We start from the raw sequence: 12873 nt of genomic DNA on the forward strand, positions 1-12873 counted from the left end.
TGACGAAAGGAAGTGGCTGGTGTACGCCTTTTCTTGCACGCTTTTGCGGCAGGTGTCTGCTTGGAAGAGTGCGCACATCTTTGGCGGTTCGGCGGTCACGACAGTGTTTCCACTTCAGAGATAAGACCCCAACTGGATGAAATGAGCTGTCATCTGTTCCCCCAGCTCGGGCACTACGCGTTCAACAGAGGAATGCGTACACAACCCATGCCCAAACCCGGAAGCAGATCTCATGTGAATACGTGTGCTCTGTTCTCAAAAATTCCTCGCGTGCCAGTCATTACCGTGTCGCCCTTATAGTCACCCGAATGGACACTTGTGTTTGATGGAGTGCCAAAAGAGCGTACTCTCCGCCATCCTCGTTTGATTTGCTCGCGTGTCTCTAGCAACTACAGTTTGCATAGAGCATGCTTGTGCATGTATGTCCGAGTCCGTGCAAACCGGCATTTACAGGCTCGCGGCAGGTGAATCGGCGGTGAACGGACGCAAAGTTTAGTTTTCAGACAATCGCACGTTTATGCGTCCCCAGAGAATCTCAGTTTGGCACAAAGGGTGGAGAAACGACTCTCGGAGAAAAGAAGCGGACGGGACAGACTTGGTGGCCTTGCCTCTGTTTCAATCGACAAAGACGACACCACTGAGGAAGGAAAATAGCGTAGGAGCTCAGCGGGCTGGCAAGTAGTCATAGACAGGGCACAAGATAACAGCGACGACAGGGGAGATGTAGCAACTGTGGTTCACGAGACAGGAAATTCTGCGGGAACGTGTGTTTAAGATCTCAAACGTCATAGTCGATGGTGCTTTCCAATTTCTTGTTATCTGCGAGCTTCCGCGCCGCCTTGAAAAAATCTTCTTCGATGACGTAGTCTCGCTCCGCTCGGATCGCGAACATGCCTGCAGCGGACAGAAAACAGGGGACCAGCGACATCCGGGAGTCCTCATCGTACAGCGTCAAGTGCCAAGCCGAGCTCACACCTCTCCGCCTTCCCTTCCAGCATGCGTGCGTCCGCCTCTCGGCCTGAAAGGAAGAAGGCGCGCTTCCAGTGGCTCGGCACGCCCGGCACGCGTACATCCTGGAGAGGTACCAGTTCCTCTTTCTCTATGATGTGGTAATGACGATACGTGGCCTAGCGCTATGATCTTTATGTTCTTAATAATGCCTGCTTTGTACTAGTATATATGGCGGTGGTCCGGAAGTCGTTTACCCACAAACTAAGGCGAAGTATCTCCTATTCTCCACTACCGTTTGTGAACTCTTTTGGTCTGATCCTGAGGACTGGTTCGCCATCAACGACTTTGTTTCGACTTGGTCTTCGTCGCCAGAGAAAGAAATGCGTGAAGAAACCGGCACACAAGCAACAAAGTCGACAGCACGCTAGACGCGCAATACCGCAGCAATCTCAGTTTTTCAACGCGGCTACAGCCACGCACGAAATATACAGTTTACGATTACAAAGGTAAAATGTTCGGGTGCGCGTGGTCCGGGGCAATGACACCCACCGCACCGACCTACCGGCTTCAGTGCAAACATTGCGCAAGTCGGCGCCGTTGAATCCGTCGCACAGCTTACAGATCGCCTCGTAGTCTGCAGAGTGAGCATAACCGAGGAAGCCAAAACCGTAGCTAAATGAAAGCATCGCCGCAGACGCGGAGTGGCGTTTGCCGCGAATCCAGAGATACAAGGGCTTATCGCAGGGTCGATCAAACGGCCCGCCACACTGCATAGACCGCTCCCTAGCGGCGCGCATTCACATTTGCACACACGATCCATTTCGGCAAGTAAGCGGACCGTGCACCTTTAATATTATTGGGAGGGTCATTCCACAAGCGACTTGCATCTGAGATGGTAGATGAGCTGCTGTCGCACATGTTACTACCGAAGACGCAGCAGGTCGCGGGTGCATGGCATACGTCGTGCGGTCCCGGGGTGCCAAGGTGATACCTGAGCTCGAGCGAGGGCAGCGGCTACAGAAGCGTGACTTTACACATTCCTTTGCGCACGGTCACACAACATGGCGATGTCACTTCCCCCTCCCCCCCGCCGCCCCAGCGGGTCCAACGCGCTCGAGGAGAGAGGCCGCCGAGTTGCCGTCCTTACCGATGTCTCCTTGTTTGGCGATTTTGCTGGAATGGATCTTCAAGATATCGACACGTGCAGTTTCGTTTGGCAGCGGAATTTCGATCTTCCGATCTGCAAAGCGACATGTGAGCAGCAGCACGCGCACCGCCAGATCGCGCCACGACCCGAAAAGAAAACTGCCGGCGGTTCCGTGACGGGCATTTCAGTCTTCATGTCCCGCTTCTTCCCCCAGCCCCCGCCCACCCCGCGACTCAGGTTACTCCTGGCAGACGCCACTGGGGCAGACCGATACGCGTACATACCGTTACAACACGTGCGTAACTATGGTGCGTGAGTGTGCAGCGCGGCCTGCCCAGGCCAGACACCAAGTTTTTTTTCAACCAGATGCGCAGATGCACGAGCTGACGAGTTTCGCGCAGGCCACAGCAGGCGCTTGCAGTCGCGCGGGCCTCCAGGGGACTTACCGAGTCGACCAGGACGCATGAGAGCTGGGTCGAGGACGTCTGGTCTGTTGGTCGCCATGATAATCTTGACTGCACCGAGTTCGTCGAAACCATCCAGCTGGTTCAGGAGCTGAGAGGAAAGCAAAACGCATCCCTCGCGGCTTGCCATGAACAGGCCGATATCAGCGCGGCCTCCGAGGGGCAGGTACCGTCGCAGACGCTAAAAAAAGCGCTTCGTGGTTAGCTGTTTCTACGCAGAGGCCATGCGGGCGACCTCCACGCGCCTGCTCTTGCCGTATGCAACGCGCAGCGCCCAGGCAACTCCCGCCCTCGTGCACAGCGCATCCGTGAGCAGGGCACAGTGTGGACTCATATATAATATATAAGTAGATATATTTACACTGTGTCTCTAGGTGAGGTGCCGACACCATCCTCTCCGCTGACGCACCCTTTACGCACGCATTTGACGGAATGGTTAATATGCCTAAACTCGTGCAGTGGCTACACATGTCCCCCGGCGTTACCCTTCGCAGCCGCGCGCATGGGGGAAACTGCTGCAGAGGCAGAAGTTTGAGCGCCACCGTGTATTTTCTCACTTCCATGAGTGTGCGCTGAATTTCGCGGTCCGCAGATGTGCCCTGCGAGAACCGGCGGCCTCCGATAGCGTCAATCTCGTCCATGAAGATGATGCACGGCTGGTGGTCGCGCGCGTAAGCTGAGAACAAAAGACGCAGACAGACACACCGAAGAGACGCAAGCGTGAGACACGCAAGGGCTTATTTCAAAGCAAACAAACCAGACAGGCGAACGCGAGGATCGCAGCAGACGTGGGAGGCGCAGTGAAGCAAAACAGGGACAAAACGGAGACGCCAAGTGCCAGACTCGAAAGAGGGGGGGACACTCCGGCGCGCGCCGGATGAACAGGATTGCAGAAAGACGGGGGCACATGCCGAAGAGAAAGAAGACAGAAAGCAAAGCCGAAGGACAGGGGTAGACAGAGACACAGACAGATACAGGAGGGAAGCACAGTGACGCTCCATAAGATAGCAGGAGGACGGGAGGCTGTACACTGAATATCCTCTTACGCGATCTGCTCTTGAACGGAGAGGAAATCCTGTGAAAGGCGGGGATCACTGCTCCCACAGGGAAGGTGGGCGGTATAAAAGAACAGTCGTGCCGCCCACGCGTGACGTTTCTTGAAAGAATGCGCTTTGTCCCCGGTGCAAGCAGTTGAACCTCCGCGCTAAGAAATACAGAGCAACTCAACGGCACATCCCGCGACGCATTCGCGACGTCACTCGCGCTGCGACTGTGGATCTGCTTCCGCCGGGCAACTTACCAAACATCTCTCGAATGACGCGAGCGCTTTCGCCGATGTACTTATCCACGATCGCAGATGCCACCACTTTCATGAAGTTGCAGTTCATGTTCGACGCCATGGCGCTGCGGGAAAAGCGAGAAAACGTGGCGAAAGGCAGTCAATACAGGAACTCGCCTACGCGGCTCTTTGTATACGCATATATGTATATAAATATATTATACGGGCGGGCGCCACTCCGTTCCGCATGTCCCGCTCGTCAGTCCACACATTAAGATACATGGTTTCATGAGAAACCTCTCTCGGGCGACTCAGCTGTTGCGTTGCATGCAAAAATTTATTTCCGCCGCGATCGCCTCGCGCGCACGCAGGCCCCACTGCTGACACGGGGATCTCATCGCTCGTAGCGCCGCACACCAAGTGTGGTCGCAGTCTGCAGCGACATTCTTGGGGTGCACGAATATGTGGAAAGGGGCGGGTAGACAAGTCATGAAGATACGCCGCCAATTGCTCACGGCGACACTCGGACGATCTACAGCCACCAGGAACACGCGCGACGCCAGCCTCGTTCCTGTTCCACCAGCGGACAAATACCGCCTTCAGGACGACAGAAACACATGCGTAGACGCCGCTCTCGAAGAGCGGCATGGCGATCTTCGAGATCCGCATGCAGGCAATGAAGATTCGCGGGCCGCCACGTACCGAGCGAGGAGCGTCTTTCCGGTTCCAGGCGGCCCGTACAAGAGCACACCCTTCGGAGTTTTGATGCCGACTCTTTTGAAGAGCTCGGGATTGGTGAGAGGCAGCTCAATCACCTCCCGCATTTGACGAATCTGCTCGCTCAAACCGCCAACTTCACCGTACTGCACGCTTCCAGGGTCTTCGTGAAGCATGTTGAAAACCAGTGGGTCAACTTCGCGCTGGAGCTTCTTCATCACTGTCAGAGTCGTCATGTCCTGAGCAACACGCAGACGCAGTCAACGGGCGGCTCAACACGGCTCCACAAAAGGAAACTCTGAATACATACGTCAACAAGGAAAGAGGAACTCTTCAGTCTTGCTGTTTTTGCCGATGCCGCCTCTCCCACCTGGAGACTCTGCGTCACACGGGGCACTCACTCTTATCTACGGCACTGCCACGGAGGGTATGCTCTGCCACACAAATATATCCGCACACGTGAACACGTCTGCGACATCGGTTGATTGTATAAGGGCGGCTAAATGCCAATCAAACATGCGAACTGTATCAGTATATATGCACGCGTTTACGTAGATCTGCTGACATCGGTCATGGTCTGGTTCGCACTCGTGAGTAGCGAGAATTCCGCTTCTCTCGTTTAGAACGTACCAACGCGACGCGGGTGCCGGCCGTCAACGAAGCTTTGTCAATCTTCGGCTTGCTTCCCACCATGTAGCGGGGACCGCTCGAGGTCTTCACAATGACTGCGTGGGCCGCGCATAGAACAACACAGACCGGCAAGGAATCCTACAAGACCCCGAGGAACTGTTCACACGCGCGCAGAAGGTTCGCGCGGGCGAGACAGAGTCCTCTTCACTGTGCCTTCTTCCAATATATACACCTACATATACATATATATATATACATGCGCCAGTCTTCACGCAGAGGCGAGCCCCTACAAAAGTCAAGGTGTCCAGATATTCGTATCTGTAGTCGTGCGCTGGTAGGCGATAGCCTTCGTGGGCAGAGACCGCCGCTTGACGCGTTTACGTCGGCGGCGCTTCATTCTCCCAGACTGCTTGCCAGCAGTGGCGCGCCTACACTTTTCGGAGTCGAGCTGCCGGAGGACTTCCCCAATAAGTTGGCCGACGCCCTGAAGCGCCTTCAGGTCATCCTCGGTTTTGTCGTAACGGACAGACTGCCTTTTCACTTCGTCGCGAACTGAGAGGCAAGCCATGCACAGAGAGCCCCATGGGCGAAGCACATCGTGAGAGTCATGCGTTAGCGGCGCGCTGGCCTGCATGCCTGTGTACGGAGAAGCTTGCACCGGATCCCGTGGAAGCGGAGATACGCGCACGAATGCAGACGAGCAACAAGAGAGAAAAGTCCTCTCCGCGGTGCAAGAGTCACCGAAAGAAATAACGGGTGCCCATATACGCACATGCCAAAGGGGAAAACAAAGGGGCGAGCATCTGCACTGGTGGGTGGACAGAGCTGGTGGGAGAGCTTGCACGATACATGGCAAATGCCTGGACAGGTGTGTGCACGCGAATATACGTAAATGTGTATCGCAGTCGGACACATGAACACTCGGAGTTCAGTTTACGCTTCACATCTTCTTTCAGGATGAGCGTTATGAACTCAGCGGATGCTCACCGCGCTCTACGATGCGCATCACATAAGCACATGAACACAATGAAGGAAGCGTCAGATGTCATACCCTCCTGATACTCTGTGCCCAGACGCGAATACGTTTCCTCTACGCGTACAACCACGCAGAGCTTCGCCGGACATGTATATACGGAAAATATGGTTGTATGTGACGGAAGTAGTAGGCTGACTGCCGTTTGAAGAGTGTGCAGGCTTACGCTTCTTTACTTTCGCTTCGCATTCTCGGTGCTCTTTCACCTTGGCAACATATGCCTGCAAGGCCCGGGCCCTCCCATCGTCGCCCCCCGACTGAGCTGTAGAGGTGACCATGTTTACTGCGTCCAGAGGCGGGGAGGGGGAAGAGAGAGCCAGAAGAAAGACAGAAGACGTCACGAACTGGCTGTTAAGTGGTCGCAAAACAACCGAGTCTTACGTCACTGGGGGACTCAAGAAATGGCCCCAGAAAGTGCTGCGTTCAGTCGCATACGATGGTTTAGGTGTCTAGACACCGGAGGCGCTGCCGACCTCCGTCAGTTCAAATCGAGCAGAGTCCACCGGGAGAAACGCGTTGCTTAAGAACGAGATGTGCAACCCGGATGAAGCGGGAAAATGCAACAGGTTGATTAACAGGAGCCTCGACCGGAGGAAATCAATAGTCTGTGAAGAAACAAGGCACAGAAGAAAAGTAGCGCCCGCTGAACAGAGGCGGGCTCAACGCGTGCCTCCGCAAAAGACGGCAATTAAGAGAGAAAGTCGGCAAGGGACTCGTAAGAGAAGATGGAAAACAGAGGCGAAAATACCACGTTCTTTCCTGACGAGACGGCTTGCACCTCTTGAAACAAGGGAATAGGCGAATTCCTCTATGGTGAGACAGCGTACAGAGGCGGTGGCTCTGCTGTCTTCCGCGTGTCATCCCGCCGGAGCCTTCTACAAATTGCGCATGCAGCGCAACTGTCCATCAAAACAAGAGCCTTAGCCTTAGAAACGAAAAAAAAAAAACCGCTACGATTAGAGTTTTGCCTCCTGTCGCATGTTCGTAGAAAGCTGGAATGCAGACGGATAGTACATGAGCACATGCCATGCTGCTCGAGGGCACTAGTACGCTGAGTGTAGGAGGCGAGGAGGAGAGGTAAATCACCACTTCAGCTCCCTCACGTAACGTAGGGGCTCACTACGGAAATGCTGCCATTTGCTTCTGAACCGGGGAAAGGAGAAGGAAACTCCACTTTCGCACGAGAGGGCGACCACTTATGCACACTCCGAGTGTTGCTGCTTCTGGCCTCACAACGCACTTAGTGCGTATCCGGAGCGGGAGGCCTTGCGAGACGCTTGCTTTATCGTTTACAGTGAACTCCTGCGCCTGCCACTTTGTCTTTATCGTCGAAGGTTTGCAGCTAGACTACGGCGGATGGCTTCTCTATCGGAAGACTTCCTATGTTTTTCAGAGGACGCGGATTCGCCGCACAACAGTCAACAGGCAAATTCTACCGTGTAAGCTGTCTAGCGGCGCGAATGTGTATGGATGCCTCTCAATAGATAAACGCTGGGACCTTCCATTGCATGTAGCCAGCTTCGCTGTCATTGTGGTACTGACCTCGGCGAATGTAAAATGTGAAGCTCTCAACAAGCAAATAGACGAAATTGCCTGTGCAACTTGCGCCACCCGATGACTTGCTGCTTGTGTGTGCCTTCCTTCCCGAGAATCGTCTAGCATGTTCATTTAATGGAAGTACACGAGCCAGAACTATACCCTCAGTTGCCCAAGAAGCTGTCACCTACGTCGTGGTAGCGCCCTTACGCTAGCACTAAGAAACGTTCCGCTTTCATGTGAAACGGCTAGCCCCAGTTCTTGCCCGCTGACCTGCTTCGAGCGTACGGATTTTTGGGTCGTTCCCACGTCTGTGGAATGCATTTTCATGTCCCTTTCCGGACAAGCGATTACAGAAAGGAACTGACCATTCCCACGATAAGCTGATTCCTTGCCACTCGGATTTGTTTTCGACACATTTTCTCGATTCCGCGAAAACGAGCACCGCAAAACGAAAGCGCAAGCAGTTCCGTACGCGCTCCCTCGCCTTTGCAGCCTCTCTGCGCCTTGGTATCCCATCCGCTGGAAGTGCATGCGCTTCCGCTCCGCTGATTCCCCCCTCTTTTGCGCTTCAATCCGCACAACAGAACGCCCACCTGCGCATATATACTGGAACGTCATACATGAATACTTTACGAACACATAGCCGCATGCAAAGAAAATAAATACGTACAGGACACGTCTAGGCCAGGCGCAAGCTTGATGGCGACACAAGAGGCGCCCAGACACTGATGCCTTCTTGAGATGCCCCCACGCAACAAAAGCGTATACAACTTGGTAACAGGTTCCGCAAGTATGTTTATACAAATACGTATACGCACGCTTGCTTTGAGAGATACACAGAGGTGACTGCCTATCTTAGTTTACGTAGAGCGGCCACGACCGGAATGAAATCCCGTTCGGGTTCTCGCGAGGCGCCTTGACACTTGCGATGAGGACCGATTTTCTTCTTGCCCAATGGGGGTGAACGCGATGGTAGACGACCGAAGGGTTCGCCCGAGATTAGCATATCGCAGAAACTTTGACTGGCAGCGTCTCTTCTCTAAGTCTAGCCGTAGAAGTTACAGTCGTGTGCGTGGGAAAGCCTCTCAAGGCGTTGCCTCGTCGCGCGTTCGAGCACGAGAGGAACCAAAGCCCATTCAGATCTAGCGTCTCAGAAAAATGTTCGTGGAAAACGAAACCTCCTCGCGCGCCTCAGAGCACCGACCAATATATATGGATATACACATATACACACGTGCACTCGCAAAACGGCATCACACACGTTTGTCACTTCTCTTCCAGACTGGACGCCTGGTTCGTCGCTGAGCCGTCTGTCTTTTTGCATAGCCACCCTGCTTGCTCAAGATGTCTATGGAGAGCTGTCTCCCTTGGCGTATCCGATACCGTCTAGTTCTCGTTCTTCTGCAAGATGCGCTCCGCACTGCTCTCAGTATTAACGGACGCTGCCTGACTCCTTTGTATCTCGTCGTCGCTCCTGGACAGGCGCCTCGCGCTCGCAAATTTCTGGTTCGTTCGGTCCGATTTTCTGAGAGTTTCCTCCTCGCCGGAGTTCGTCGGGTGCGCGCCCAGCGTCAGGCGTCCCCCCGCGCCTCCTTCTCTTGGTCACTTCCGGGTGAGCGTTCTCCTGTTCTCGCGAGTGCCCCCAGCCTCGCTGGAGTCCTCAGATTCCTCCGGCGTATCTGCTCGTCGCTCCACTAGGCAGGGGCAGCCGGCCAGCAGCCCTGGCAGAAGGCGCGGGGCGTCACGGAGCCATCATCGTTGCCTTTGCGTCTCGACGCCCACCACTGGTTATCGTCTTCTTGTCCCTGCACGTCGTTGATGTCGAGATGCAGGTCAGCTTCGTCAGCTTCGTTCCATGCGCGGTCACCCAGAATCGCGCTGTAGACATCTCGCTTCGCGCCTCCAACCTCGCTGCTGCCGCCGAGATTCTTCAAACACGCCCCGCGGTATTCGTCGGTCATCGTCTCAGTCAGGGACGCTGAGCCGTAGTGCGCTTCGCTGTACTCTCGACTCTGCCGATACGAGTGCTCCAGCGCAGCCTTCAAAATCGTCGGGTCGCCCTTGGGCCCACGCGTGGAGGGGTACTGAGACGCGCAGCTCTTCCGGAAGAAAGTTGGAGGGTTCGCTTTGCTGAGAGAAACCACAGCGAAGACAAGCGAGCGGAGAGTCTGCAGGTGCACGTATCCGCGGACACAGCCTGAAGTCTGAAGCACGCCACCCAGCGCCCCCCGCCGGCTGCCGGACGCAGACAGCATCGCCCATGGTTGTGTCGCTGACTCGCTGAATGTCGATCTGCTAGCCAGCAGGCAGAGCTTCTGGCCAGGCACACAGGAGAGACGTCACGCAATCCGAAGCTCGGACGCCGAACACAGCCGCAGCTGCACGGCAGGGAAACTGCTTGCAGATTGGTTCTTCGCCGGCTAGACGGAGAAGCCCCATCCGCAATGTCCCTTCCCCCTGTGGCACCCTAACCGCGCAGTAAATCTGAACGGCCACACGGAAGGAGAACCCTCCGTCTCGCGGAAATCGGCTGGGATTCTTACATGACAGGCAGACGCTTCTTCAGTTCTTCAGGCAATCCGACGTCGACGAGGAGGACTTGCCCTGCAAAAAAAGAGCGAGCCGTAGCCGACAGAGGGGAAAAGGGCAATGCGAAACGAGACGACTTCGGCGATCTACGGCAGCCGCAGCGTCCAGCTACACGCGAGCAAAAAGACAGGCATACAGCGACGAAGCCAACGGGGACAGATGACGAAAGCCCGCTGCTACAGGGTACCAAGAGAGCGAGCGGCCATGGAACAGAGTGACCACTGGAGGAACCCTGTGGTACAACAAGAGAACCAAGGGAGTGTAGACTGCCTGCTTACCGACGCAGAACTGGGCAGCCTCGTCCACTGCTGTCCGCGGCACATGGGGATCTACAGGGGCATCGTCAGTCGCCGCCGCGAAAGCCGCGTCCTCTTTCTGATCTGTCTCCGCAGCTACTTCGAACTCCTTCTCAGCTTCTTCTCTGTTTAAAAACGAAATTCGCCACCGGAACATCACTCAAATCTGTGAACGAGAGTACACGAAGGATTCACCTCTACCGCGAATTTACGGATTCACCTTTTCCGAGAATATACGAAAAGCTGCTCTGTCCTTCGAGGAACACGCCTAAACACGTCTGGCAGGTTGAACTTGCATGTCTACACCTCCGTTGTTGATCACCACTGCTCTCTGTATTTGAACAACACTCGATGCAGCTCCGTTTCTCCCTTCCTCGTTACGTGCGAAATTCTGAGTTAGCAGTCCAGCACTTCTGCAACCCAGTTGGCTCAGACGCTGCTGGCAGCCCCTCACCGCGTCCCGCAGCTTCCCGTAAAGGTGCCAAGCCGCTCGCAGAGGAGCGTGGGACTTACCGGACTCGAACCGCCTCTTCCTCAACTTCCTGTCTGGCTCTCTGCAGCAGGATTTCTTTCTGTTTTCTGCTGTCCTCTACGATCTTCCTCGCGCGCTCGTGGGCCTGGTGGAGCTGACGCAGCAACTCGACACCCTGGACGCCGTTCTCGGACTCCTGCTGCTGCTGACCGCGTGGCGTGTGTTGTTGACCAGCGTTTTCGGGCTTGGCATGCGTGCTGCGCAGGTGAAGATGAGGCAGATGCGAAGGATGCATCAGCCCCGTTGCCGCATGCAGGATGCCTGTGCCGATCCCATGGCCGCTCGGCTCCGCGCCAGCGTCTGCGGCCGCGCCACCGGACCCGCTCAAGTGCTGCCGCGTGAGTGCGCGGCTGTGGTGCCCTAGCAGGTGCGGATGCGGAATGTGGAATTTCCTCTTCTGCGCAAAAGACGCGTCGTGAGCCGCCGCCACGCCTGGCTCGCCGCTGGCGCTCTGCGGCGCATCGAGCTCTCCGGCTCTCTCATCCCGCGAGTTGCCGCAGGCCGCGGCCTTGCGGCCTGCAGCCTCGTGGCTGGCGCCCGACCCGTCGCTATGCAGCAGGGCAGAGAGAGAACGCGAGAACTTTGAGGTCAGCCGCGAGAAGAGCTTCCCCTTGCCCGTGGAGCTGCGCTTCCTCGCGAGGCGCCGCTCTTCCTCCTCCTGAGCCGCTTCACGGGGACTCCCTTCGCCATTGACGTCGCCGCTCTCTGTCTTCGGCAGCGAGACAGGCCCGCTGCGCGGGCCTCCAGGGTCTTCAATCACGGGCGTGTTCGGGTTCGTGCTGCCAGCCTCCTCCCACCCCGACTCCGCGGACGCGGCCCGCCCTGCCGAGCCGCTGCGCGAAGCCTTCGAGAGCCGCTTCAACATGGGCTCAGTCGCCGGAACGTGGACGCGCGGAGCGCAGATGCAACACAGAATCCTCGACAAGAACCCGCGCGGAGCACGAGAAGCGACGCCGCACGCGAAAAAGGGTTCCACGGGGCAATCGACGGCGAAGGGGGAAAAAGACAAGAAACCGACGCAGGAAATCCGAGGCCAGGTTGCCACGAAACCCAGCTGGGCGAAGACGAAAGAGAAAACAAGGAGCAGTTCTCCCTCCAGACGTCAAGGACCTGGGAAGGGGGAAGGAAGAGAAGGGGAGGGCAGGCAACACACGACTCAAGTGCTCAGAAACAAAACTCACGAGTGCGGCCGCGCTCCGCTTCGGCGAGAAAACCGCTGCTTCTGCTTTTCCCTGGCGGCTGGGACCACGGAAATGATGTCTCAGCGCAGAGCCGTGCACGACTCTCCGACGTGGAACAACACAAGAAAAACGGCGAAAAGGCTGGCTGATCACACACGAACCTGCTGCTGGGTCACACGGAGGTGGGCAGGCGAATGCGGACTCGTGAACGGAAGGAAGCAAACTCGGTCCAAGACAGGAAAGCTCCGTTAACAAAAGGTCCTTCGTGACACTGAATAGAAAAATCGACACCTGAAGGCCAGTCCGAGAAGCCGACCGACGACACGTCGGCTTGAAAAGAGACTATGAGAGAATACCTCTGAGGACAAGATGTAAACACAAAAACAAACGTGGCTGGACACACTCTCTCGCTCACCGCCGACCGATTGAAGAACAGGAAAAATCAGTGTCTTGGGGGGAAGGGGGGGGGGGGGGGGGCAGGGCGAAGTAAAGAGGCAGCGGTACACGCCGGCTTA

The 12873-nt window shown here is 56.0% G+C and overlaps 2 protein-coding genes across 2 annotated transcripts; both read right to left on the minus strand.

The window, feature by feature from the left end:
- Positions 1-778: 778 nt before the first annotated feature.
- On the minus strand, positions 779-6499 carry BESB_058720 (26S proteasome regulatory subunit; the record flags this gene model as incomplete). Its single annotated transcript, XM_029364286.1, has 10 exons — positions 779-894; positions 1514-1585; positions 2099-2191; positions 2545-2653; positions 3120-3238; positions 3863-3966; positions 4544-4797; positions 5189-5283; positions 5621-5740; positions 6388-6499. The coding sequence occupies 10 exons, from the start codon at positions 6497-6499 to the stop codon at positions 779-781; spliced, it is 1194 nt and encodes a 397-aa protein (XP_029218994.1).
- Positions 6500-9454: 2955 nt separating this feature from the next.
- BESB_058730 (vacuolar (h+)-atpase g subunit protein) lies at positions 9455-12042 on the minus strand (the record flags this gene model as incomplete). The annotated part of the gene is made up of 4 exons (XM_029364287.1): positions 9455-9890; positions 10304-10364; positions 10628-10770; positions 11159-12042. 4 exons carry the CDS (start codon positions 12040-12042, stop codon positions 9455-9457), a joined length of 1524 nt encoding a protein of 507 aa, XP_029218995.1.
- Positions 12043-12873: the final 831 nt, after the last annotated feature.

Source organism: Besnoitia besnoiti, chromosome V (genome assembly GCF_002563875.1).
Source record: "Besnoitia besnoiti strain Bb-Ger1 chromosome V, whole genome shotgun sequence".
In the NCBI taxonomy this organism is placed as follows: Eukaryota; Apicomplexa; class Conoidasida; order Eucoccidiorida; family Sarcocystidae; genus Besnoitia; species Besnoitia besnoiti.